The following is a 25587-nucleotide window of genomic DNA, read 5'->3' on the forward strand; positions in this document are numbered from 1 at the left end:
TTCTTTGCCAGGACTGTATTTTTTTCAGTTCAATTATTCAAAATACTTTACACATCCTGTTCAAATAACAAGCAATCGGCTCCACCACATACACTCAACCATGTTTCTACGTGTATAAAACTTCATTCTTAAATGATATTTTTAATAGCAATCACATTAAAAATATTTTTAGCACATAGGAAATAAATAACATTTTATAGCTATGTACAAAGAAACCTGTGTAAGTTGACCACTTTTGATGGTACTTAGGTTGACAACTTAGGCGGTTAACTTATATAGGTTGATATGTACATGAGATAGAACATATTATGTACCTGAAAAGTTGGTGTTAATTACCACTGAATTACTTAGTTAATACCACTGGTTAACTTAGGCAGGTGGTCAACTTCTTTACAGGTCAAAATTTCGAAAAAAAAAAAAAAATCCTTTGTATAGTCTTGGTGTACTTTTTTTTTTTCAATTTTTTAATGCATATATTAAAATAAATAAATTAACTTGGACATGTAAGCACAGGAAGTACCTACCTTAATGACTTTATCAGCTCCAACAGTAAGTAAATGAGACCTAGTCTCATCTAAGTCCATATGCATTATGCTGTGCCTTGCATCATGGAATGAAGCTAATGATACTCGGCTAAGGAATTAAAATAAAAATTAAGCAAATTAGTATCACGGGAAAAATATATAAATAAAACTTCAAAGAAGAAAAACAAAATGATAAAGCCTAATTCTATGAAACCAAGCACCACAATAAAAATTAATTTTAGAAATACGCTTGCTGTCTTTTAGCAGTCTTGCTTGTGCAGCAAGTATCAGATTTTGCAAATATTTTACTGCAGTTCCTGGAATGTTCCAGAAACGTGAATAAGTTGAATTATGTTTACAACTTTAATGAAGTTTTAAGATGTGATAAGAAAAAATGTAAGCAAGCAAAAATAACTTCTTTTTTCGAAGTATCTGAATAAAAATTTATTCTCTGTAAAGATATTTTTTTGCAGTACCAATAACTAATTTTATCCAAACAATTCTTGATAAATCCTTTAATGACACGCACTATTCTTGAAAATAAAATAAAAATTATTCTTGAAAACGCTAGGAAAGGAACTTCCAATAACTCGAACTACCGATTACTTGAAGGTTTTAGCCGGCCCCTTGTTCCCATGAGACTCCGAATTATTGAGAGTACATTGTATAAAAATATGCAAATGAATAAAACATATGTTTATAACTTTAAATCTACCACATTAAAAATTTGAAGCAAATCTTTATGTCAAACGTTGAAGCAGTAATGTAAAACATTAATATTTTAAATCGATGAAAAGTTAAGATGTTAAAATGCACGTGTTTAATTAATAACATTAAAAATATTATAATTTACAATAAAAAAATTGTGTGTAAAAAAAGACAAGACAGAAGTGAAACTCGTGTTTTCTTTTTTTTTTCCCATTCTGAACTGACACTTCACTTGCAGATTTTCTCTTGTGCCAAGCTCGTGTTCTTTCTGCGCCTGACTTAGGCATATTCACAATTTTATATTTTAATGAAGAAAACAGATTATAAGTGAGCAAACTAAACAATACTTAAAATCTGTTTTTTAATTATTGCTGAAAACAACGAAAAATATTAGTAGTTATAAAATTAATTTAATCAATTAAAATTAAACTGAATGCAAATGTCGATGTAAATGTGTGGTTATGGAACGGGATAATAATCAAAGAGTATTTTTAAAACACAGTTTTTCTTTTTCAAAATAAAAACTGAAGAAAAGTCATTGAATTTCTTTCTGTCCTGGCAATTTAAAACAGTTTAAATTCTGCTAATTTTCTGTTAATCATAACACAGTCGCACAAAGTTCTAATAAAAATTCTGCAGCAATGAAGCAAAGGTCACTGTATCAACAGTTATTTCAAGATTCAGATTGTGACATAGTAATCACATATATTTTCTTCTATTCATGTGTTCGCATTTTCTGATTTAATGGCGTCTTTTCAGAGTTTTTGGCGGCCGTGTTTTCCCTTCTTCCTCCCGCGATGCGTTGTCTCCCCACTCTTTCGCTCATTGGCCGTAGGCGTGGTCTAGTAGGTGATGTCATTTTCCCGCGTTCCCATTCGCTGCGCTAGGTGACGCCGCATATGAATATTTGTTTTTCACGCGACCGCGTGGGTTTTTAGCTGGGATGTCTCAAAAATTTTCGTGATTAGTCGTGTGCTAGCCGTGATACGTGACGGAGCGTTGGGTAGTGAGGAGCGCGGACTCTTGACCTGTGAAGGGTCGTATGAAATGGCGACGACGGCGATTCAAAATCTTGATGCATCGGCATAAAAAAAATGATGTATATTGTAAAATAATTGCACAGGAGCCATAGAGCCCTGTTTCTCTAAAAAAATGATAGTTTAGTTAAGAATGTGATCCAGTATTTAATCAAGATTTTCTAAAAAAAAATTGAAAAATGTTCGCGTCCACGTGGAAGTAGCTCCGTTCATGCACGGATGAAAATCTTTTCTTTTTCACACGGTGACCATTGCATAAGATCAAAAGGGCTGGTGATGCACCTGTAGCTGGAGAGACCAGGATAGTGAAAGCGGTACGCGCGGTCGACATGAATTTAGTTCTGATTCCCATTGCGCCATTTTCTTCCTGAGTAATGGAGATTTCTCAGTCATCGCCGTGGTATAGCGGCCAGCTCCATGTGGTTTAACATCATCTCCCTCGCTGATGGCTCTACGATGAATTCTATCGCTGCAACAACAGGCCGTGCCTTTTTTTAGCCTCCCCATGTACGATGCACATCCCTCTGCTGTGCAACCTAATTCCCCGCAATAGACTGGACTTTGAACTTAACTTACCTTAATTTTTTCACATTTCAATCTTTTATTCCCTTCCATGTTTGATTACTCTGCGGGAGCTCCCTAGGATCTTGATATTCGTCGTGTAAGTGATGATCATGGGAATAAATTTTCACATGTGACGCGATAAAGTTGTGCTTATTTTGTCTACATTACATTGAGGTAAGTCAAACTTTTTCTTTGTGTGTTCCACGTAGGCACCAAACATTGAGTCATCCTGGAGTTTTGCGGAAACACTTAAAATACGATCGGCCTAAATTTTTCCTCTTTTTTTTTTTTGTTTACGTTGGTGGTTTGTTTTTCTAACAATTTGAATGATATCTCACTTTTCCACCACAAGTGGTGCCCTTTGACCAGTGTTTTGGTGCTTACATGGAATTATTTTTAGTGAGATAAATGTGTGCAAAAACATTTGAGATTTTAATTGTTCTTTTGTTATATTGCATAATATGATCTAGTGTATTTTTGATATGCTGTGTAGTATGTTTTATGACAACATTATTGTGTTCCATTTATTAATGGGGGGAAAGTTTTGGTTTTGAAAGTATTTTGTATTTTTTGCACACATTTGTGTTATTGCATGCACAGAATTACTGTTGCCAGAATTTGTTTATTATGTTTTTATGGTTTTCAATTACCCATCTGAGCAGTTGTTAAAGATACTTGAGCTCTTTTTTTATTTGTGTAATCTCTAATTTGGCATCGTGGATCCTACCACTAAGGGGTGTTACAGTCTTCGAACTCGTGGACTTCCACCACCTTTTGGACTATTAGAAAGTAATTCTGTTAGGCGAGGCAAAATGGCCAATGATAGTCAATCCGACGACGGGATAAATATGCCCAACAATAACAGATCTATAAATTTTCCCATTACAGCTTTTGCTGGGGATCCTGAAAGTTTGGAGTGGTTTTTGTTGCAAGTGAGCCAAATGAAAGAGATTAATCGATGGGATGATGCTACTGCCCTTTTGTTTTTGAAAACTAAACTCACGGGGTCAGCACAATTTTATTTTCAAACAAACCCAAGTTGTATGGCAATTGTAAAATTTGATGAAGCATGTGAAAAGTCGTGTGCATTTTTTTCATTACCAGTGATGTCGTCTGGGTCTTTGGCACAATTTCAGACCATCACACGCATCCAGGGCGAAAATATGCTCAGCCTTGCTCATAGGATCGAAAGAGCGGCTCATCAGGCATACACAAAATTGAAAGATGATAAGGCTTTGTCTCATATTAAGAGTATGCAGTTTATTCAGGCTGTTCCAAAATGCCTTAAAGATAAATTGATTGACTGCGATACCGCTGAATTTCAAGAATTGGTTAACAAAGCCCACAAAATTTTTTGTATGCTTGAGGGATCCCATCTTTCAATGACTAATGCTTTACATACACAGGGCCAGAGCAGTGCAAACCCACTAATATCCAGGAAATTGTTTCATGCCTAAATTCTGCTTCTTTAGCTCATCCAAAGTGTTATCAATATTTTTATATTTCACAGCCTTCTGGGTTATTGATGCACATCCAAAATAAGTCTTCTTATCAAATTGTTGTTCCGTCTAGTTTAAAAGGTAAAATTTTGAAGATTGCTCACATGTCTCACATTGGTGTAAAAAAAACATATGAAATTGTGTCTGCAAAGTATTTTTGGAAGGGAATGTTTTCTGATGTGCAAAATTATGTGTTGAGTTGTCACGAATGTATTAAATTCAAGCCTTATTCACCTAAACCCGCCCCTTTACAGAATATGTGGATTCCTCGTCGCCCTGCTGAATTTGTGAGTGTCGACATTTTGGGTCCTATAAAAGATTTTGGGCATATTTTAACAGTTGTTGACCACTTTTCAAAACATCTCACTTTGTATCCATTGAGTAACTTAATGGCCAATACTGTTACCAAACATTTGTTGAACTAAATTTCCATTCATGGGAGAATGGCATTTTTGCTCTCTGATTTGGGTCGGCAGTTTGATTCTGATGTTTTTCATACCTTAAATAAAGCACTAGGGATTAAAATCTCATTCTTCTCCTAATCACCCGGCTTGTAAAGCTGTTTCTGAGGGAGTGAACACGTCAATCAAGAATAGTCTCCTTACATTACGAAGTAAAGGGGTATCTCTAAATAATGCCATTGCAATTCATCAGTCAGTATATAATTCTTCTAAACATTCGTCAACTGGATACACTACTAATTTTTTGCATTTTGGGCGTGAGTTGTCTTTGTTTTTTGATACATTCCGGGATTCAGCCACAATTTTTGAACACTGCTCATTATATAACTGAAATTTTGAATGATTTAAAAATTGCATATAAGTCTGCGTACTCTGCATTGGAACGTGCTCATGTGACACAAAATTCCAGACAGAAGGATAAATCAAAGCTCAGAGTTTTAAATATCGGGGATATTGTTATTTAAAATCTTCTTCGACCTTTCGACCAAAATTTTTAGGGCCTTACTCCATCACCGAGAAAGTGACTGATGTCAATTACAAGATAAAAATATTAAGTGACGACACCGCTAAGCCTTTCTTAGTGCACATTAATCGCCTTCGCCTTGCACCTAAACGTCGGACTGATTTAGAATTTGATGTAATTGAGTCTAGTGTGCCTCAAGCACCTAGGTATTGTTTACGTAATCGAAATGTTTAAAATTTTATGTGATGCACCCTCTGTTGCAATTTTAGTTGTGCTGGTCGTGACTTTATCCTAGGTTTTTGCAACATTTGGTCCCTCATGCATCATCATGTTTTGTTTTTTTAAATTTGTTTTGTTTTTTGTAGTCTGCATTGAGAATTGGGGTTGGTGATAGTCATTTGATGTTCATGGTGGTGTCATGTCCTCTATGATTTGTTTTATGCAAATTGCTGTTTGAATTTTACTTTGTCCTTTTTCAAGTTTTACTTTTCCGTGATGCTAGCTACATTGTTTAGCTAAAACTTGTTTTTATTTGTTTTCATTATGTGTAGAAAGTTTCCACATTAATGTGCAAAGTAAATACATGACCTTTTTCACGAATTTGTCTCCTTAAACCATGGTTCTTGATTTTGTCAAATATTAACTGTATACTGAAACAATAGTGTTCTCTAACTGATCGTGTCTTTTTTCTGTTTGTTCAAAAAAAAAATGCAATTTTTGTTGTGTTTTTGCTGTTAAATTTGAATGCAACAATGCACATATCAATGCCCTGCGTAGAAAAATCGTATAGTCTACATTCAAAAAATTTAAGATGTTAAATATTTTTGTTATGCCATGTGTTTGTGCAAATATATCATTGCACGTGGGTTATTTTGTCAAGATCAATCTTGAAAACAAGTAAAAATTTTGTTTAAATGTGTCTGGTGTTTTCTTTACAGATAAAATGATTTTGACGTCATCATAATATGGACTTTAAATATTCATGTGATGAATTTGTCTGTTATTGATGTTATTGGTGATTTTGTGGTATCGTGTATTTTTGATGTATGTCATATAGTCCCGTGTTTTATATGTATGTCATATGGTCATGTGTTTGTGGGTACTTTCTGGCAACCGTCTTTCTGTGTCATTGACTATCTCACTGGGTTTTTTTTTTTTTTCCATTAGACATTTAAATGTTGACTTACCCTTTATGTAAATTTTTGTCTTTTATGATATGTTAATGCGTGGGTTTGTTGTTGCAGTGTTTTAAAATTTTTTCGCGGACAATTCAATTTTTTTTCCCTTTTTTTTTCCTCTTTCACCGGGTATAATGTGATATAGTAATCACATATATTTTCTTAGATTCGCGTTTTTAATTCATGTGTTCGCATTTTCTGATTTAATGGCGTCTTTTCAGAGTTTTTGACGGCCATGTTTTCCCTTCTTCCTCTCGCAATGCGTTGTCTCCCGCCTCTTTCGCTCATTGGCCGTAGGCGTGGTCTAGTAGGTGATGTCATTTTCCCGCGTTCCCATTCGCTGCGCTAGGTGACGCCGCGTATGAATATTTGTTTTTCACGCGACCGCGTGGGTTTTTAGCTGGGATGTCTCAAAAATTTTCGTTATTAGTCGTGTGCTAGCCGTGATACGTGACGGAGCGTTGGGTAGTGAGGAGCGCGGACTCTTGACCTGTGAAGGGTCGTATGAAATGGCGACGCGATTCAAAATCTTGATGCATCGGCATAAAAAAAATGATGTATATTGTAAAATAATTGCACAGGAGCCATAGAGCCCTGTTTCTCTAAAAAAATGATAGTTTAGTTAAGAATGTGATCCAGTATTTAATCAAGATTTTCTAAAAAAAAATTGAAAAATGTTCGCGTCCACGTGGAAGTAGCTCCGATCATGCACGGATGAAAATCTTTTCTTTTTCACACGGTGACCATTGCATAAGATCAAAAGGGCTGGTGATGCACCTGTAGCTGGAGAGACCAGGATAGTGAAAGCGGTACGCGGGGTCGACATGAATTTAGTTCTGATTCCCGCTGCGCCATTTTCTTCCTGAGTAATGGAGATTTCTCAGTCATCGCCGTGGTATAGCGGCCAGCTCCATGTGGTTTAACATCATCTCCCTCGCTGATGGCTCTACGATGAATTCTATTGCTGCAACAACAGGCCGTGCCTTTTTTTAGCCTCCCCATGTACGATGCACATCCCTCTGCTGTGACAACCTAATTCCCCGCAATAGATTGGACTTTGAACTTAACTTACCTTAATTTTTTCACATTTTAATCTTTTATTCCCTTCCATGTTTGATTACTCCGCGGGAGCTCCCTAGGATCTTGATATTCGTCGTGTAAGTGATGATCATCGGAATAAATTTTCACATGTGACGCTATAAAGTTGTGCTTATTTTGTCTACACTACATTGAGGTAAGTCAAACTTTTTCTTTGTGTGTTCCACGTAGGCACCAAACATTGAGACGTCCAGGAGTTTTGCGGAAACACTTAAAATACGATCGGCCTAAATTTTTCCTCATTTTTTTTTTTGTTGTTTAAGTTGGTGGTTTGTTTTTCTAACAATTCGAATGATATCTCACTTTTCCACCACAAAGATTTTGCTTTTTCATGTTGACTCAGTAGAATTAAGATTAGCACAAATAGCTAATCAAGGTATCAGACCATTCAAAGAAATTCTCTTATACTCCTTCCAAGGATTGTGCAGTCTAATGTAGCGAAAGTGTCAAAGAAGGGGAAACCATATAGAGCAGATACGAAGGAGCTACTCCAAAGGAACACGTAGAAAGGCTTAAAGTGTTTTACCATGTTTTTTACAGGAATTTAAAGCACATACTGGAATAAGTGATACATTCTGTGCCTTGCCAGTGCTAATCCTTATACTCTTAATTGTAGTCTTATGCAATATGAGTAAATGAGGAAAAAAATTCAATTAAAGAAAAACTAAATCTTATTTCCGAAGTCAATGCTGTTCTTTATAACAGCAATGTGGCATTGACATATGGATTATTACAAGTATTGCCTTCTACTCCTACAACATTATTAAAAAAATGTCAAAAATGGAATTGTAAACTCAATAAGGACTGATTGGATGACATCAAAAAGAAAAAAAAAATCAATTGTCAGGGGAAACTTTTTTTCCTTCAGTTTTTGAACCAAATAAATAACTCATTTGCTGCTAAATAAGTAAAATTTTGAAGAAACTGTGATGTTAGTTTGGTATGTGGGTTTAATGAAAAATAATAATTCAGTTTATTTGATTCATGTGTATTTAATTCATTATGAGATGCATAAAAATAGTACTCACTCAGCATCTGTAATAAGTGTATGGCATTCGTCACATACTCTGACATCAAATTCATAACCCATTATAGGAATTTTACTCTGGTTTCCGCTACATTTGTCACAAACAGCTTTCCCACATCGGCGGCAATGGTGCTAAAATAAAATTATTAGAAATGCGAACATGATTTAAGAAGCTTTAATGCATAGTACTGTTAAGCATAATAATCAATCAATGATTAAGTAAATACAGTTTGCTCTCTATTTAACGCCTTTCAAGGAAACACAAAAAGTCGTCCTTAAGAAGAAAGCGTCCTTAAATAGAATACTTTTAAAACTATAGTGGAGCATCCGGGACCGTAGAAAGTTGTCTTTAAATAGAGAAAGTTCTTAGATAGAGTGTCGTTAAACAGAGAGCCAACTGTATATACACAGAGCATGTATCCAAAAAAGACTGCTTGTACAACTCAAAATATAGAAATGCAATTGAAATTCAATGTAAAATAACTTTCATTCAACTTAAAAATTCCATCATTCCAAAATTTCTCTGGTTTTTTGGTAAAAATCCTCTTTAAATGTTTTTTTATCTCGACCAGAATAAAAGTTGTTTCCCTTAGAGAAATTTTGTATGGTCGAAATAGAAGGATGAAAGGATGTGATGTCTGTTGAGTAAACTGGATGGGGTAGAATGCGTTTTTCAACTTTTTTCATAACTAGCAAAATTTGCAAAAACAAATTTTGGAACAGTTTTTTTTTAATATTTTTAACCAAACACTTCACTAGTTATGAAAATACTACTAAATATGCAAAAAGTAAAATGTTGCAATCATTTATTCACAACAATATTTAATTGAAAACAAAGCTATTATTGTTATACGTTACTAAAACATGCAACTACCCTTTAAAAAAAATCACAAAGGATTGAACTCCACAGCTAATGCGCATGACAGGATGTTCATTTTCCTTGCCTTGAAAAAGCAATGCAAGCTATTGTTTCAAAATCATAAGAATAACTTTTGAAAACAAAAAAATCATTTTCTTGCCAATACACGTAACTAAAAATATAAAATTTCAAAATAAATATACTATAAGGCCTGACATAGATTTTAAAACAATGCAACTGCTACCTTTCTAGTACAAGGTTACCAAAACAGGAAACTAAAAATGTAAATTTTAAAAATAAATATACTGCAAGGCATGAGAACATTCACACACACAGCTGGATTAAAGAGTTTTAGAATAAACATAAAAATACTGAATAAATTTTTCATTTTGTTTGGATCCAAAACCACAGAGAGGTAAACATCTGAAGACCGCGGACCGGTAGGGGTCTACTGGGTCAGCAGTTGAGAATCCCTTGACTATAACATCCCAACCAAAAGTCAAAAAGTTTTGTTGAGTTACAAAAGACGGATGTTTCCATGAACTGTCCAGTTGAAAAGTAAAGCCCTTTTGATTCGCTACATCTAACCATTTTGTTCAATTGCTGTCTTTGATTCGACTCACTGAGAACAATACTTCTCTGATTTTATCGCCTCATTGTTTTGTGAAAGTTTGTAACACTGGTCCATTTTCAATTGCACTAGACAGAGCATGACCTTCTTTGAATGTGAAGACTGGGTTTTGAGGAGGCAAAAAGTAGTTCATTCCATTATCCTTCTATATCTTCTCTTTGCGTTTATAGAGAGAGTTTCAAATGAAAATGCAACTCATCAGTTTTCTCTTCATTAAATTGTGGGGAATCCATGCATAAAAAAGCTCATGTCCAAATTCAAAAAATGCTCATGGATGGTAGATTTTGACATATTTAACACTTCTTATAGTCTGAGAGTGTTCAGTATGGGCTATTCGCGATCATGGTTTTCATCTAATCATCTATGGTGGAGAACCAACAAGGACCATCCTGATATTTAAGGTTGAAATCACCAGTTTTTAAATTAAGCAAACCACTTTACTTATGTAGTTCTTCCAGAAACAGCACCCTCACCATAAACAGCACACATCTTGTTTGTTGTGTAGCAATTTTGCCTTTCAAGTAAAAGAAAACATTAAATGTCTAAAATGCAATGTTCGAAGGTGTATAACACTGACAAAAATTACCACATTGTTTAAAATTCTTTTACAAATGTCCTTGAAGCGCCATTTCTTATGTGTTTGCATGCCATTTGTTTCATATTGTTTTGACATATTTAGACTTGTCTTTTTGGCCAACTACCGAGAATCGGCACACTTTATGGACAACACGATGCTTTCCAAGGACCCTATCAAACATTCTCAAAGATCAGTCAGCATACTAAGAAAGTTAACATGTATAAGATAACAACCATTCCAAATGGAAAAAAGTGAATTTAGACCACAATGTTATCAAGCCATAGGATTTTCTTTTCTTTTTTTCTTTTTTTTCAAAACATTTGCTAAAATTATTTTAAATTTTAAAATTAAGTGAAAAAAATTAAAACATGAAAACAAAAGAATAAAATATCCAGTAAGGCAAGCAATGTACAGTCAAGCTGAGTGCTTAGTGACTTTGTTTTATGTTTGCCATTTTTTCAAACATACAGATTTCATTCGAGCATTAAATGTATGGATGCTGATTAAAGCAAAAAAGGGCCTGGGAGCAGTTCCATTTTTTCCAGGGGGAGGGGGAGGTATACTCAATGCAAGTTTTACCAGAAAATAACAAAAACCGCACCCACTTATATGTAAAAGCATTTATTTTTCAAAGCCCTAAAGGACAGGCGTGCTGAGGAGTACAAATTATGGGTGATTATTTTCCAAAATGGCCATCATCGTCTTGTCACTTTAGTCTAGGGTCAATCAAGTTACATGGGTTTTAATTCTGGCAGACTTTTGTCTGTGCTTCAAATTATTGTGAGATTCAAGTCTGGGCCGTGATTCAAGTCATGGCCAGACTTTTGTTTCAGAGGGGGTTTTAAAACACATTCTTTGAAACATTTATATGGTCTATCAAACTTTGTTTCATGTGTATCCTATTGATTTTTGTTACAATAGATTATCTAAATGGAAGGAGGGGATGTTCTTACAAAATGCTATATTGTTATATAATAAATGAATTTCTCAGTAACTATCATAAACACACAATGAGTTTATACAATTTTTCAGTCATACTAATTTCATTTCACAAATGAAACTGAAATAATAATAACAACAATAATATTTTCGTCAATGAAAAATAAATAAAAAAATAAAATAATGGATTTATTTATGTCCATTTCTTTGTATGAAAAATTTCAGAAGGGGTTTGAACCCTATAAACCACCCCCTTGCATACAGCCCTGATTCAAGTACATTACAAAGACTATAGGCTCTCTGAATCATTATTATTATTATTTTTTTTTTTTACAAACACAGAAAATTATGTTAACAATACAATTCAAAGTAAGCACTAAATAAAGCATGAACTTACTTGGCGTATTCCAATTGTTTTTTGGTCAACCATTGCTTTGATATTCCAAAAGAATGGCTTACTACAACGCTGACAGTAATCGCTGTCTGCCCATTCAGGAGTCTAAAATACATTCAGAAGCAGTTATAAACTCTTGATGATGTACAATTTTTAAATGAACATAATTATAATATGCACACAATTCAAAAACAGACACAGCATTTGTATTACAATTATACTAACTATATAAAATAAATTTTTTTAATTCATAAATGCAAATATTGCGAGAATATCATCATAATCAGTTAACCTATTTATCGTTGGGTGATATTATTCAAATCTTTTCAAACTAGAAAATAACCCGTCATTAATAACGAGGTGCAAATGGCCTTTTTTATCAGAGAATTGGTCTTCAAATTCGACGTGTTCCAATAAATATCTGTACCTCAAAGCCAGACTAACGTGGGTCACATTTTCCCTATTTTTTAAGAGAGCATAAAAACGTTTCTTTCCTGCATACCAAGGTCGGGATACGTGCTCTTCTAAAACTGGTCAATAATTTTTTTTTCTGACAAAATTATTTTATGGCTGTATACGGAACAGGAATCTATTTATACAGGTTTCATTTGCATAGGGCTACTGGACAAACCCCAGTTGGTTGATCACATGACAGCTAATGATGCCTGCAGTTATTAATCGGTTGTTCACTAACCAATGCTTCATTGAACACTTTCGGTTGATATGCGGTTGCTTGTGCAAACGAATAACATGCAGGTGAAAAACACTTATTATTGGTCAAAAATGTCACGTGGTTCAATCAACTAGCTTATGTTGCGGCCGACCAGTGAATCTACCAATGAAGCTATTAGAACGACATTGGAAGTAACCAGTTAACCGGTGGCTGTGTTAGAGCGCTCTAATTAGTCACAAGTCAACCGGTAGCACTATGCGAACGTAACCACAGTCTGACCACGATAAGATGGCAAGGCTAACTTTCCGTTTACTGGTGGAAATGGACACATCTATTAGTTTTTAGGGATACTACATTTTTAAAATGAAAGTGACGAATTTTAGCTGCTCCAACAATAAAATAATGCCCATAGGCTAATTATTTATATCCTATGGTTTCTTACTAATGTAGGATTGACAGACATAAGTACATCCATTTTATCGCTAGTTTTATTGTTGGTGACGTCAGCGCGTTACTCCATTAGTGATTTTGGCTCTTATATACATGAGGATGCTATATTCTACATCAATCAACTTTGCATTCAACATTAGTAAAAAATAGCTACATTTTGTCACCCCCCCCCCCCAAATAGATGTTACATTTATTATAAACTACTAGGCACAGCTACTATATTTATTATCTGAACTAAGGTCGTCTATTTTCATGCAATGCAGTAGTAAATGCCGCCTCCAACTTCCGAGTATTTCTTAAATTCTTAGAGTTGCATGCAATGACACTGATTAATTGCTTGATCTTACACTAATTAGACAATTATTCTAAACAATTTTCAAGTTCTGAAATAATTAAGAAAAACAACAATTCGGTGGAAGGATGAAATCTTTGAGCTACTTACAGAACATAGTGTACATTAAAAATAGAAAGCTGAACAAGTTGAAATAAAATATGTAAAAAAAAACAAATTTACCACATAGATGAAATAATAATAATAAAAAAAAAAAAAAAAAAAAAAAACAGACTTTTCTACACATGTGAAAATGAAAACATTTTAAAAACAAATACACATTAGTCTTCAATTTAATTCACTCAAAAACCCCATATAAGTAGCCATTATGTTCTGGACTAATGACTACTTATGATCTGGGTAAATGATGCAAAAACTTTTAAAGTAAAGAGGATTGGGAGAAATATCAGCATTGATAAAATACATTATAAAAAAAAAACACTTACTTCCATTCTTTTAACATTCATATTCCAAATAACAATGGTACTGTCTTCAGATCCAGAAATAAGTGACTTTGAAGCATTTGCAAAACATAAAGCAGTTACTTTATTACTGCAAGGAGAAACAAAATGTTCAAAAATAAAAAAAAATTAAAGAACTTTTCACTGGAAAGAGAAAGTATATTTTAATTAAACTCAAACTGCTCTGGATATTATAATTACCAACACTGTTCTGCACATGTAAAAATAAAGGTAGGAGTTTAGTTAAACTCATGGAAACTAAAGTAACTCTAGTTGTATATGGAAAATCTGATAAATGATGTTTTAACACACAAAGAAATCAAATTTTGCATATGATGAAAGTTTCGCAATTTTTTTGTAACATGCCCAACACTACACATTATTCCTAACAATAAACAAAAGAACAGCGTAAATCATGTCACAAAAAAAAAAAGTTTTCCTAATCATAACGAAAAATATATAATTATATAGTGTGCTCTGATTAGTTTAGTCATGACCTTGACAATCTTTTGTTCACATCTTTTTGGGATAATAAGGTAGGGTAACTGGAGCTAAGTTGAGTTTGGATACTTTAGTAGCAGTTTTGCAAAAGTATTCCAGGTCGGATACATGCCAATACTGCTATGGGCAGGTAAACAGCAGCATTTACAGAAATGAGTTTTACAGATATTTGAAGAAACGTGCATTGGGCAGGGTTCATACTCATTTTTAAAAGTGAAAATTAAGGACTTTTTAAGGACTCATTGAAAATAATAAGATAATTTTAGGCACACCATTTCAAAGTTTCCCAGGTGGTAAAGAACTTGATACATATTTATATACACATACACAAATGCATAACATTGTTCCCAAACTGCAGGAAAAGGCACAATTGACTGCAATGCCCCATTATCAGTGAATTATATATTTAAATTGTCATGCATCACAGGGATGAGAGTGGTCTGAGATCAAAAGGGAGGAAATCCAAAAAAAAAAAAAAATTAATCATGCAGAAATCAAAATAGCCCTTGAAGTCCGTGACATTCCAAAATTGAACAAAAAATGGCAAATTTACCAAATTCAAAGATAATACGCACTTTTCCCTTATTAATTATCTTTGAAATAATTGGGTAGCGATTAATACAATGCACATATTGTTTTTAAAGCATTGTATTTATATCTCAAATTTCAGTTATAAAAAAGATCAGGAAAATGAGGATAAATGTAGAAAATTATTTGTATATTAAAGCATTATTTGTTTAGCATACCTTATTGGAGTGAGAGGGAAATTGAAGAAAAAGAACTAAAATCTTTTTTCAAGATATTCAAACTATGGTTTATTATTGCTTTGCATTTGTTATTGTTACTAACATCCCATTTTGCACAAATTTGCTGCATTGCACAAATCCTTGCAAGTTTGTTTATTTCAACATAAATTTAAATTTTGAAAGAGAGGCAGCAATTTCTAGCCCCCCCAAGTCCTGAAATAAAGGGTTGAGGGAGCTAGAGTTCAATCTTGGCTGTATCACTAAATATCAATTTTTCACAATTTTTAGAGAAAAATATATTTTTTTAACAAAAAACATTTGAATTTAAGGTATAGAAAATTGGATCATAAATTTTAAAATTAGGTTTATTTGTAAAGTAAAAATTTACAACAGAATAAAAAATCTAGGTTTTCCCTATCTGGTAGAACATATTTTCACAACGAGAATTGAAAATAAATAAACATATATAAATATAAATAATTGGTTAACCCTTTCTCTTGTATTGGAATTTATAATTTGGTTTAAAAAAAACTTCATAACCCTATTTCAGGATCAAAATAACTACTTGAAATTGCTTCATTTAATCATAAAATTCCAAAAAAACTAACAGACTGCAGAAGCGTAAACCATTAGAGATTCCCCATAAATATTTAGAAGGTTTTCTTAAATACATGAAAAAGTAACCATGCCAAGTTTCAATACAATCTGAGCTTGTGGGAGTTAGCCCATATTTTTTTGACTGAGTTTTGCAATCTTTCTAAAATAAATTTAAGAAAAAATTATTATTGAAATAATGAATAAAATACGTAGATATAAAGTAGCCTATGGTGAAAAAACCTTCCAACATTAAAAATTATTGAAATATTTGCAGGATGCAAAAAGATTGAAATCTCAATCAACACATGCAATTTTCGGCGAAACACGTGTTTGACATCGTTGGCATGTTTCCCAAACATACGTTTTCGGCAGAAAACGCGGAGGATGAACATTTGAAGGGAGAAAATAGAAAAACTAAGAAAAGGGGACCAAACTTAATATAATTTTGAAAAAAATTAAGGAAAATTTCAGAAAATTAAGGACTTTTTAAGGGTTTTGTAGGGACCTTAATTTTGCTTGATGAAAATAAGGGTTTCTTAGGGTTTTTTTAAGGAAGTACGAACCCTGTTGGATTCAATACCAACGACAGGGATATGTTAGTATTAGACTTTCTTTGCACTCTTTTTTATAGCGGAAACCAAATAAGCAAGCTTGTGCAATAAAGCTAATGTACAATAAATGACAAAAATGAAAAAAAAAAAAGAAAAATTTGCAGTTACTACCCTTTACCTGCCCACGACAGAATAGTACGTATATTTTCACTGAACTCCTTTACTTAAGTTCAATAAGTTGAGTCCTGTGCGGCTAAATTTATCAGAGTCACGTAATCTAAGGTTTCATTAATTTAACGATTTCAAAAGAAATAAGATTTAGGAACAGTTGTTGTATCTGAGTAGAGTGTATTTTAAACTATTATTATTATTTAAACTTTTTCATTTTGCAGATAATGAAAAACTAATTTTGCTATGCTTGGAATTAAAGGTATCTTCACATAAATGTTTGTAGCAGCCAAAGCATAAACAATTTAAAAGCATTTAACACCATATTAGTAAAGGGTGTCCCAAAATTAACGCAAGATTTGAATTTGCCGCCATTTTTGCAATAAATTGTGGGCAATCTTGAAAAAAGAACAATTTGGCAGCTGAGGGTCTAGGGGTTACAAATGGAGCGTTTTCGATTCTATAATGCGTTTTCATTATCGAACAATTATTTGAAAAATAATGAAAGTTTGGGCGGGTCAAGCAGTTTACTGTTATTGGCACTCGATATCGCAATTAGGTAATGCGCAGGTGGTTGTGGGATTGCTGACATAGACGTTTGACTTCAAATAACCCCACAGGGAGAAGTCTAATGATGTAAAATCACACGATCTAGGGTACAATTCATATCACTGAAACGAGAGTACACGAACAGGAAATTTCTCATGCAGTGATGGAATTGTTTCGCTGGCTGTATAATAGCATAACACTCCATTTTTACTAACCCTAAACTCCCAGCTGTCAAATTGTTCTTTTTTCGTGGCTGCCAACAATTCACAGCAAAAATTGTGGCAAATTCAAATCTTGCGTTAATTTTGGGATACCCTTTATTAAATGAATATTCCACTTGCTTATCTTTATGTTTTTCCTTATTTTACTTTCTTTTTAAGCTATTTTTATCATGCAACTACAGCCTTTATGACTGAGTTTCAATTAAATCCAAATTAGTAGCATAAAACAAAGATTCAGAATGATTTAACTATTTATGAAATTTTAAAAAACATTTAAATTTACACGATGAACCAGAAATGTGATGCAGAACTGTAATACTTTAAAGAAAATAAACAGGTTCTAGTGACTTTACCTTTGTCTCTTGTACTAGTGACTTGTTAGAGACTTCAACAGAAAAAATATTGTTCACAGAAACTATAGATCTGCTTAAGACCACACTTGGAGTATGATGTTCAGTTTTGGTCTCCTTACCTCAAGAAAGTAGTTTCTTTTACAAAGGATTCAAAGGACTGGTAAGAGGACTTTCAGGTTAGGATTGGCAAATTACAAAGGATTGGCAAACCTTTTGAAGAATTACAAATTTCTTACGGCACCGTAGCCTATATTGATTACATTATACACACCGAACATACTTGCGTATAAGTCGATCTCACGTAAAAGTTGACCCCCCCCCCTAATTTTAGGAGTCCCTATTTTAGGGTGAAAAAAAAGGGGAGCGTTTTGCCGCTAATTTTGAATTTAAACGCTCATTATAAAAAGAAGGAAAGTGAATTGCAATGAACATTTTTATGTTAAAAAACGTCCATTTTTTATTCTTTTGCATCCTTGCTCCTATTCTTTATGTTAAAAAACGTCCATTTTTTATTCTTTTGCATCAAAAGGGTTCACTTTAGCAATCGCTATTTTTGTAAAGGATTCTATTTCTCCGTTACAATTTTTTTTTTGTACTTGTTGCTTTTAATTTGATTTTATATCGATAAAATCTGATGCTGTAGCACATTATTTTTAAAAAATGAACATTAATTTGCGACTATCGGGAAAATTTGCAAATATGGTGATCTTTGCACTTTTCGCGTAGTTGGCTGTTTACTGTAATTATTTATTCCTCATTTCACAGTCAGACCATGTAAAATCATAGCATTTGCTTATAAAGGATAGACTAAAATCAGGAAAATGTTAACTTTTTCGAGTGTTTTTCTCAAAAAAAAAAAAAAAAAAAGGAAATTCTGCCCAGTGTATAAGCTCTAACTTTAAACCTCATTTTTTGTAATAAGTTTCTCGACTTATATGTGAGTATGTACGGTTAGGCGGTTTTATTATATGCACACAACCCCCCCCTTCGCGCGATGGTGCATCCCCTCTACGCAATACCTCCCAGAATGAGACTTCTTAAAACTGCTTAATAATTTCAGAGGCACAACCTGCGCCATCGGCACTGCCTCATTAGCACCCATGCTGTATGGAAGGCCATACCTTTCTTTTCTCCACATCACCCTACCTCTTAGCAATGCACCTTAGGTTTTATCGTCTGGGGGGGGGGGGAGAGGGTCCACATAGTTGCACTGGGGTTCAAACTAATGTATGAACTTTCAGCTGCAGGTGCTAATGGGCAGTGTTGCCAGATTGGGGGAAATTTCCCCATTTTGGGGAAATATGGTGCTCTCTGGGGAAATTTTGGGGAAATGGGTTTTGAGGGGAATTCTTTGGGGGAAATTTTTCCTTGGGGAAAACCTGGGGAAAAAATATTTTTTTCGTATTTAAATTCGCGTCTTGACATCTGGTAGTTACATTGTTTGTATCAAACAGCATTGGTGAAACTTTGCTCTCAACTTTATGGAATTTGCATTTCGTATTATATGGAATATTATGCTACGGAATTTGCATTAATAGTTCTGCGTGAGTAACTATTTGATACGTGAAATAGGCAAAAATAAGTGTGATGAAGAATGTTCTTAGATAAATATATACAAAAATCATAGTTTAAATGTACATTATACAGAAGCAGAGTAAGTAAATGCGAGTAGAAAAAAAATATTTGGTTATTTCTTATCTTTTGGTCAGGCGCTTGTATTTATGACTAGTGGCACCCGCACGGCTTTGCCCGTAGTAGAAAATTAAAAGGTATTTTGGTTCCCCTGTATATTAATAAATAATGCATGATGAATTTCTCGCCAATCGGTTTGCCCACGTCATGGTTCCGCATTATGATAACTTGGTAATTTACTTGTCCATCTTATGAAAATTTTGCTCGGGAAAATGTTCGTAAAATTGGAATAGAAAAAGAACAAAATCGAATTTTCGAAAAATCGCTTAAAGGTGCACGCCCCTGTGCTACAAACTAATTCTTTGCCAAATTTCATGAAAGTCGGTCGAATGGTCTAGGTACTATGCGCGTCACAGAGATCCTGACAGAGAGAGATTTGGACAGAGAGACTTTCAGCTTTATTATTAGTAAAAATAAAAAAAGATAAAGATAAAGAAGACAAAAAAAAAGCGAAAATGGGAAGAAAAAAAAGTTGTGGAATTTTATAAGAAAATTTGGCTATTTGGGAAAAAAAAATTTTTTCAAGAGACAAAAAATATCAGAGGAAGTCGACTCATTTTATGAAAATAATAGTGGAAAAATAATTTTTGAATTTCGAGAATTTTGATAGAAAACGTCGCTTTTTGGGGAAAAGTTGGAAGGGAATTGGGGAAATCTGGATTTGACCATCTGGCAACACTGCTAATGGGCTCCTGAGTATCGCAAAACAACCATTTTGTACATTTCAAAAGCATTCTTCAAATTCATTGTCTCCAGTATCACTTTGCTCTTTAGCTCTGTATTTGAATTGAATTATCCCAGGATTTTTTACTAAATTAGAAACCATCATATCTGCTCTTCTAGTCAATTTTAAAAAATGGAACAAACTTCATCCTGAGCAGAAAAAAAAAAAAAGCTCTTTCAAACGACTGAACGTTAAGTTAAAGAGTTTGGGAAATCTTTCGCCCCGTCAATAGGCAATTTGTGTGAAATTTTAGCTTGAAAAATTTATTAGAAAAAAACTAAATAAAAATTTTAAAAAAAGTCCTAAGGTACAAAACTAAAGGGTCTGAAGTAATTTTGTAGTAAATTTCAAGGGTAGCTGCGATCGAGTGCAAGGACGTAGCCAAGGGGTGGGTCCATGGGGTCTGGACCCCCCCCCCCCTTCCCGAAAGACCCCTCTCCTTTTTTCTCAGTTGTTGCATCTCGCATCAACAAAATTTTTCTGAAAGATAATGATTTTATAAAACGCAGCATTCTCTCCCCTTAAATTTTCCCAGTAATCGGCAATTTTCTCAGCGCTTGAGTCAATTCAGAACACGAGAACCTCGTGCAACAACTGCAGGTTCCCAATTTTCGTCTGCTTTTTGCTGTGTCACCTACTCCGTCCGAAACGGGGAAATGTCCCTTTCGACTTTCAAACCAGCTGGGTCCTGTGACCTTGAAATTCAGCCCCTCTCCTTGGTCCATCAAATTGCCATTGGCAAAGTAAAAACAAGCATTTATTGCCACTTCCGCCGTATCCCACAGTCTTATTGGCGTGGTTTTCTTTATTTCTTGCTCTTTTCTTTTTGGATTTTCGTAGATTTCGTAGACGCATGTTGTACGAAAGACAGCCAGAGTGAGGTGCGTTCCTGGTGAATCAGTAATTGAATTCCGATTCTTTTCTGTTTTAACACGCAGTTTTTATCTACGTCATACTTATAGGAAACATATCTTGAACAAAATTGTATGCAAAAGAAAATTAAGTTCACCCAAACTAGGTAAGTCGTAGTGCTCCCTTTTAAAGTTTTTTTGATAATACGAGCAATTTTACGTGTTAATGTGTTTTTCCATTCAAAAACTAATTTTATATTCTAAGCCAGCAGCGTAAAAAGAAATTCTACACATTTCGTGTGTTTGAGGATGAGAAAAATAATTATTGATTTTTTTTTTTCATTTTAACTCTATATTTTTGGCATGGTTCATTTCAGATTCATTTTATATTTTGATAAAAATTTTATTTGAACTTTTAGATTACTTTTAACATCTCTCTCTTTTCTGAGTAACAAATTACGTAGATTTTTTACTGATGTCCCCCCCCCCCCCCAATATTTAACCCCTTGAGGACCAGCGCTCGGAAAACGAAGCGCAGCTACGGGACCGAACGTTCCGAAATGGAACGCCGCCATCGGCCCGAGCATTTACAGCAGTTAAGCCTAACTGAACAAAAATATTCATATAAAATCAGCATCTCAAAATAATGGCTTGAAATTTTAATTTTGTTTAAACAATCTACTACTGATTACTAATATAAAGACTATTACATTATTAGAAGGAACAAAATAAGTAGAATACTAAAACTTTAACCATGTGCACAAAATTAAATGATATGTGCACAAAAACAAAGTTAGAGTTTGACATCGTGAGTGTGGAATCAAAGAAAAAGAAATGTAGCAAAAAAATATGTTCCTTATGTAATTTTGATTAAAACAACTTAGGTCAACGAATTTAAACTAGTTATATTTTCCACGCGACAAGTTTCAAAACTGCTTCATAATTCACTCGAAAACATTCCCTTTCACTCACTTCGCTAATCATTTTTATTGCAGTTTCCCATCCCCAAATGAAAAAGAATAAATACAGAAGAACAATATCAGAAAGGATTCAAAAATAATCATAAACTTCAGGCCTCTTGAACTCATTCCTGTACTCTCATTGAACGGGGAATAACAAAAGTCTGGAACACATACGCAAAAATATTTTAACCTTCCTTCCCTCCCCCATAATTTATTCAGCTAGATGTATATCTCTTTCAATTACTCGTAAAAAAAAGAGAAGCAAAGATATAAGCAAGAGCAATTGAGACCTCATAAATCATATGCGCAGAGCAGTGATTCACTGTTGTTTACATTAAAAAAAAATCTATCCCATTGAGAGGCCCAAATAAGAAACTAAAGCGTGTACATGAAGGTCAAATACCATGTGACTCGAATATGATCAAAGTTATAGCCATTTAGCGCCATCTAGTATCATTTAAATATTCAATTCAATCGTTCCATTTCGAGAAAGCATATACGTGACGCTGGGACTACAGCGTCGATCAGAGCGCGTAGCGGATAAGTGACGCTGGGCTGATAGGAGAGGAATCGTTGCGTAGCGTCCGCGTGACGCTGGGTGCGAACGGGTTAAGCATGATCATGGAACATATTAAATGCCCCAAAAAAAAAAAATTGTGTTTGAAGGTAAAATAAATAAAATAAATGAATAAATAAAACTTGATGTAACAAACTTTTGACGGTATAAAAATTTTATAGAAAAATTAAATTGAAAATTACTTGAATATTTTACTGTGATCAGTTTATGAAATTACAAGTTCGGCCATATTAACGCATGTAATAAGTAATTTATTAGAAATTATTACTTTTAAATCTTACAGAATTGTGATTCTATGATCCAAAAAGAAAAACAGTTTTTAATTGGCGAAAAAAAAATCTTATTCGATGTTGTTCCATAAAACATATTTGTATTTGCATCATTGGAACACATTTTCTGATTGTTATTCACTGGCTTTGTACTAAGGAGTTATTTAATTAGCATCTATGCATCCATCTTTAGTAAATTGTGAAGGTAGCATTAAACGTAACAAAAAACAGGCATGTGCATTTAACTATAAATTACTAGGTGAAAATTACCACTATTTACTGCGTTACAAGCAAAGAAACAAAAAAGGTGAATATGAGGTAAATGTTTTTGAACTTTTCTTTTATATATTGCCTTTTTTTTTAAACACTTATTTTCTTCAAGCTAAAGATATTTACTATTTCTTGCAATAGAGTGTTTTGCTAACATCGTATTGAAGAAAAAAAATCATTACCTGCGTCGTAAAATATGATATGTATTGTTGTTAAAATTAACAACATGTTGTTAAAATAAAATTACACAGATGCTTAATTTAATTCATTAGGTATACATTCCATTAATCGTCATGTAAAAGATCCCTTAGGTCGTTTGACTGTGAATACTCTTGACAAAATTAAATTCCTTTTGCAGTTTCGCATCGAAGAGAGCTCAGGTGTCTCCATCTGGTGGAAACTGGGTATCAAATTTTCCTGTGACATTCACATCCGCGCCTTAATGGTGGCATAAGAATGACTGGATGCCATATCGTTGGTTCGCACTTGTTCCGCAAAAGGCTAAAGCCTCTAACACAGCCCCGTTAGAAAGAAAAAAATAATGATAAAATACGCCTTTTCCGATATTTAAAATTTTTTTGAACAGCTTTCACCCTTTGAGGAATAGCGACTTCACTTGAGAACACCATTTATTTCTTGCTCCTCTTTTTTTTTCAGCTAACTGAAATCACTGTGTCAGTTGGCTGAAGAAAGAAAAAATATATATATAAAAAATGGTTGCAACAAAGGAAGCCTCCGTCCCTCAAAGACTTAATAGTTTGTTTAAGCTTTTAATTGATGATTAGGAATGATAATTAGAAAACGGATAAGATTGGAAATATCATTCAACTTCGTGTTATCAAAAGAATATTATAAATGTAAATAAATAAAAACTAATTCAAGCATTTTAAATGAAACATGGTTAATATTTTCGTTGCGAGAGTTGCGGGATTTTGCCTGAAATGTTGTTCAAATCGGACAGAGTTACGTTATGTAACACTCGCATAGTTATACATTCGACTCTATAGATATAGATTTATTTATCCTCATATAAATAATGCCGATGATCGAGTAACCCGCTTGTTTCAACAATGAATTCGTACCACGGCATGATATGTAATTCGATAATATGTTTTGGTAATGTTTAACATGCAAGGAAAGGCTTTATTGTGACAAGGCTGAACTCGATCCGGTAACTTGAACAGTTTTACTGGTAAGACTGAGCCATATCAGAGGAATGAAGAAATGAAAATAATGAACGCTATCTACTGAAGTTTAGGGTTAATCCACTGGTGTTAAGAGTTAAAATTTCAACTATCAAAATATCACCAAACAGGCAATTGCTTCGTTCAAATGAAGAAGAGTTGAAGCAATTTGACGGGTGACTTTCTAGTTTTCAAATAAAATGGCATAAGTACAAATGAAATATATTACAAAGCTTTAATATTTTATTAAATTATCGCATGCATTTTCCAAGTAATTTCTAGATCAGTTTTCGCTTTCCGTTTTTCTTTTATTGTGCCCTTTTTATTAATAGAAAATATATCACTTATTTTCAGGAGGATAAAGGTTCACCCATATTTGGAAACTTTGTATGTGATAACTTTCTGTTTAATGTTAATTTACAAACTGACAATAATTAATTTACCACTTAACATAAACTTTTTGTTAACTAATTTTAACTAATGACTATATTAATTTGAATTATTTAATTAATTTTAGTTAATTATCATACTTTAATGATCAGTTTTAATTGGATTTATCTTAGTCTTGTGTAATTATCAACTACTAATTTTGCTTTAGCATGCCTCCTCTTTTGAAGTTCGTGCAACCTTGGACCCCCCCCCCCCTTAACAAAGTTCTGGCTACGTGCCTGTGGAGTGAGTCCCTTGAACAAGAGAGAGCTAGACAATTTCTTTGGCATAACTCTTTTTTAATATCTTACTTTATTATAAAGATCTAATGACGGCAATGTAGCAGTCAGTGAAATTGTTGAAACATCGTCCAGTAGAGAACTCAGCCTGTATTTCATAATCAAGGTGTAAAATTTCAAGCAAACACTAAAACAGATCAAATGCCGTAGTTTGCAATAGGTTAAAATAATACTGGAGTAATAATGTTACACCAATTCATTGCATAATATTTATGCATCAGTTCAACAACATGTTTTGAAGTTAAGAGTATTTTCAATGGTAAGGAATATTTCGCTACTTGAGGTTTTAGCACAATCGCCAAATTTTGGGCTCAGTTATTGTATTATTCTAGCGAGATCAGAAGGTCCTAAAATCTTCAGAGGCCAGAATATATTGTCATCATGAGTATACTATGTTCAACCCACACTTGCTGGACTATAGTGATATCTAGTTACATGGTGAACGAGAGCGGGGAGATCAGAACACAAAGCGATTCGAATGGAACTGCTTGAAGCCCCCAATTGTTGATGAGCAATGGCAAATAGAATGCGATATCCCTCCAATACAGAGATAAGTTTTGAGAAAATCAAATTTAATAGAGGAATTTCATAGTGCTTTGATTCATTATTAATGTAAAAAGAAAAAAATTATCTTACTGGTGTCCTTGCAACTCATATGCAGTTCCGCGTTGCCCTCCAATATCCCACACAATGATGGCTTGATCAAAACTTCCAGAGAATAACAATTTACGGTCAGCATCCCAAGACAAACAACGTATACTACCTGAAAA

The 25587-nt window shown here is 33.7% G+C and overlaps 1 protein-coding gene across 2 annotated transcripts in view; it reads right to left on the reverse strand.

The window, feature by feature from the left end:
* Positions 1 to 25587, reverse strand: part of LOC129225156 (WD repeat and FYVE domain-containing protein 2-like) — a 59328-nt gene that overhangs the window by 5465 nt on the left and 28276 nt on the right. For both annotated transcript variants that reach the window (XM_054859717.1, XM_054859716.1), the window contains exons 8-12: positions 25454 to 25580; positions 13860 to 13965; positions 11963 to 12064; positions 8561 to 8691; positions 525 to 633 (exon numbers count right to left, since the gene is read on the reverse strand). In XM_054859717.1, coding sequence (XP_054715692.1) covers positions 525 to 633; positions 8561 to 8691; positions 11963 to 12064; positions 13860 to 13965; positions 25454 to 25580 — 575 coding nt within the window. The remainder of the gene's footprint in view (positions 1 to 524; positions 634 to 8560; positions 8692 to 11962; positions 12065 to 13859; positions 13966 to 25453; positions 25581 to 25587) is intronic.

Source organism: Uloborus diversus, chromosome 6 (assembly GCF_026930045.1).
Source record: "Uloborus diversus isolate 005 chromosome 6, Udiv.v.3.1, whole genome shotgun sequence".
In the NCBI taxonomy this organism is placed as follows: Eukaryota; Metazoa; Arthropoda; class Arachnida; order Araneae; family Uloboridae; genus Uloborus; species Uloborus diversus.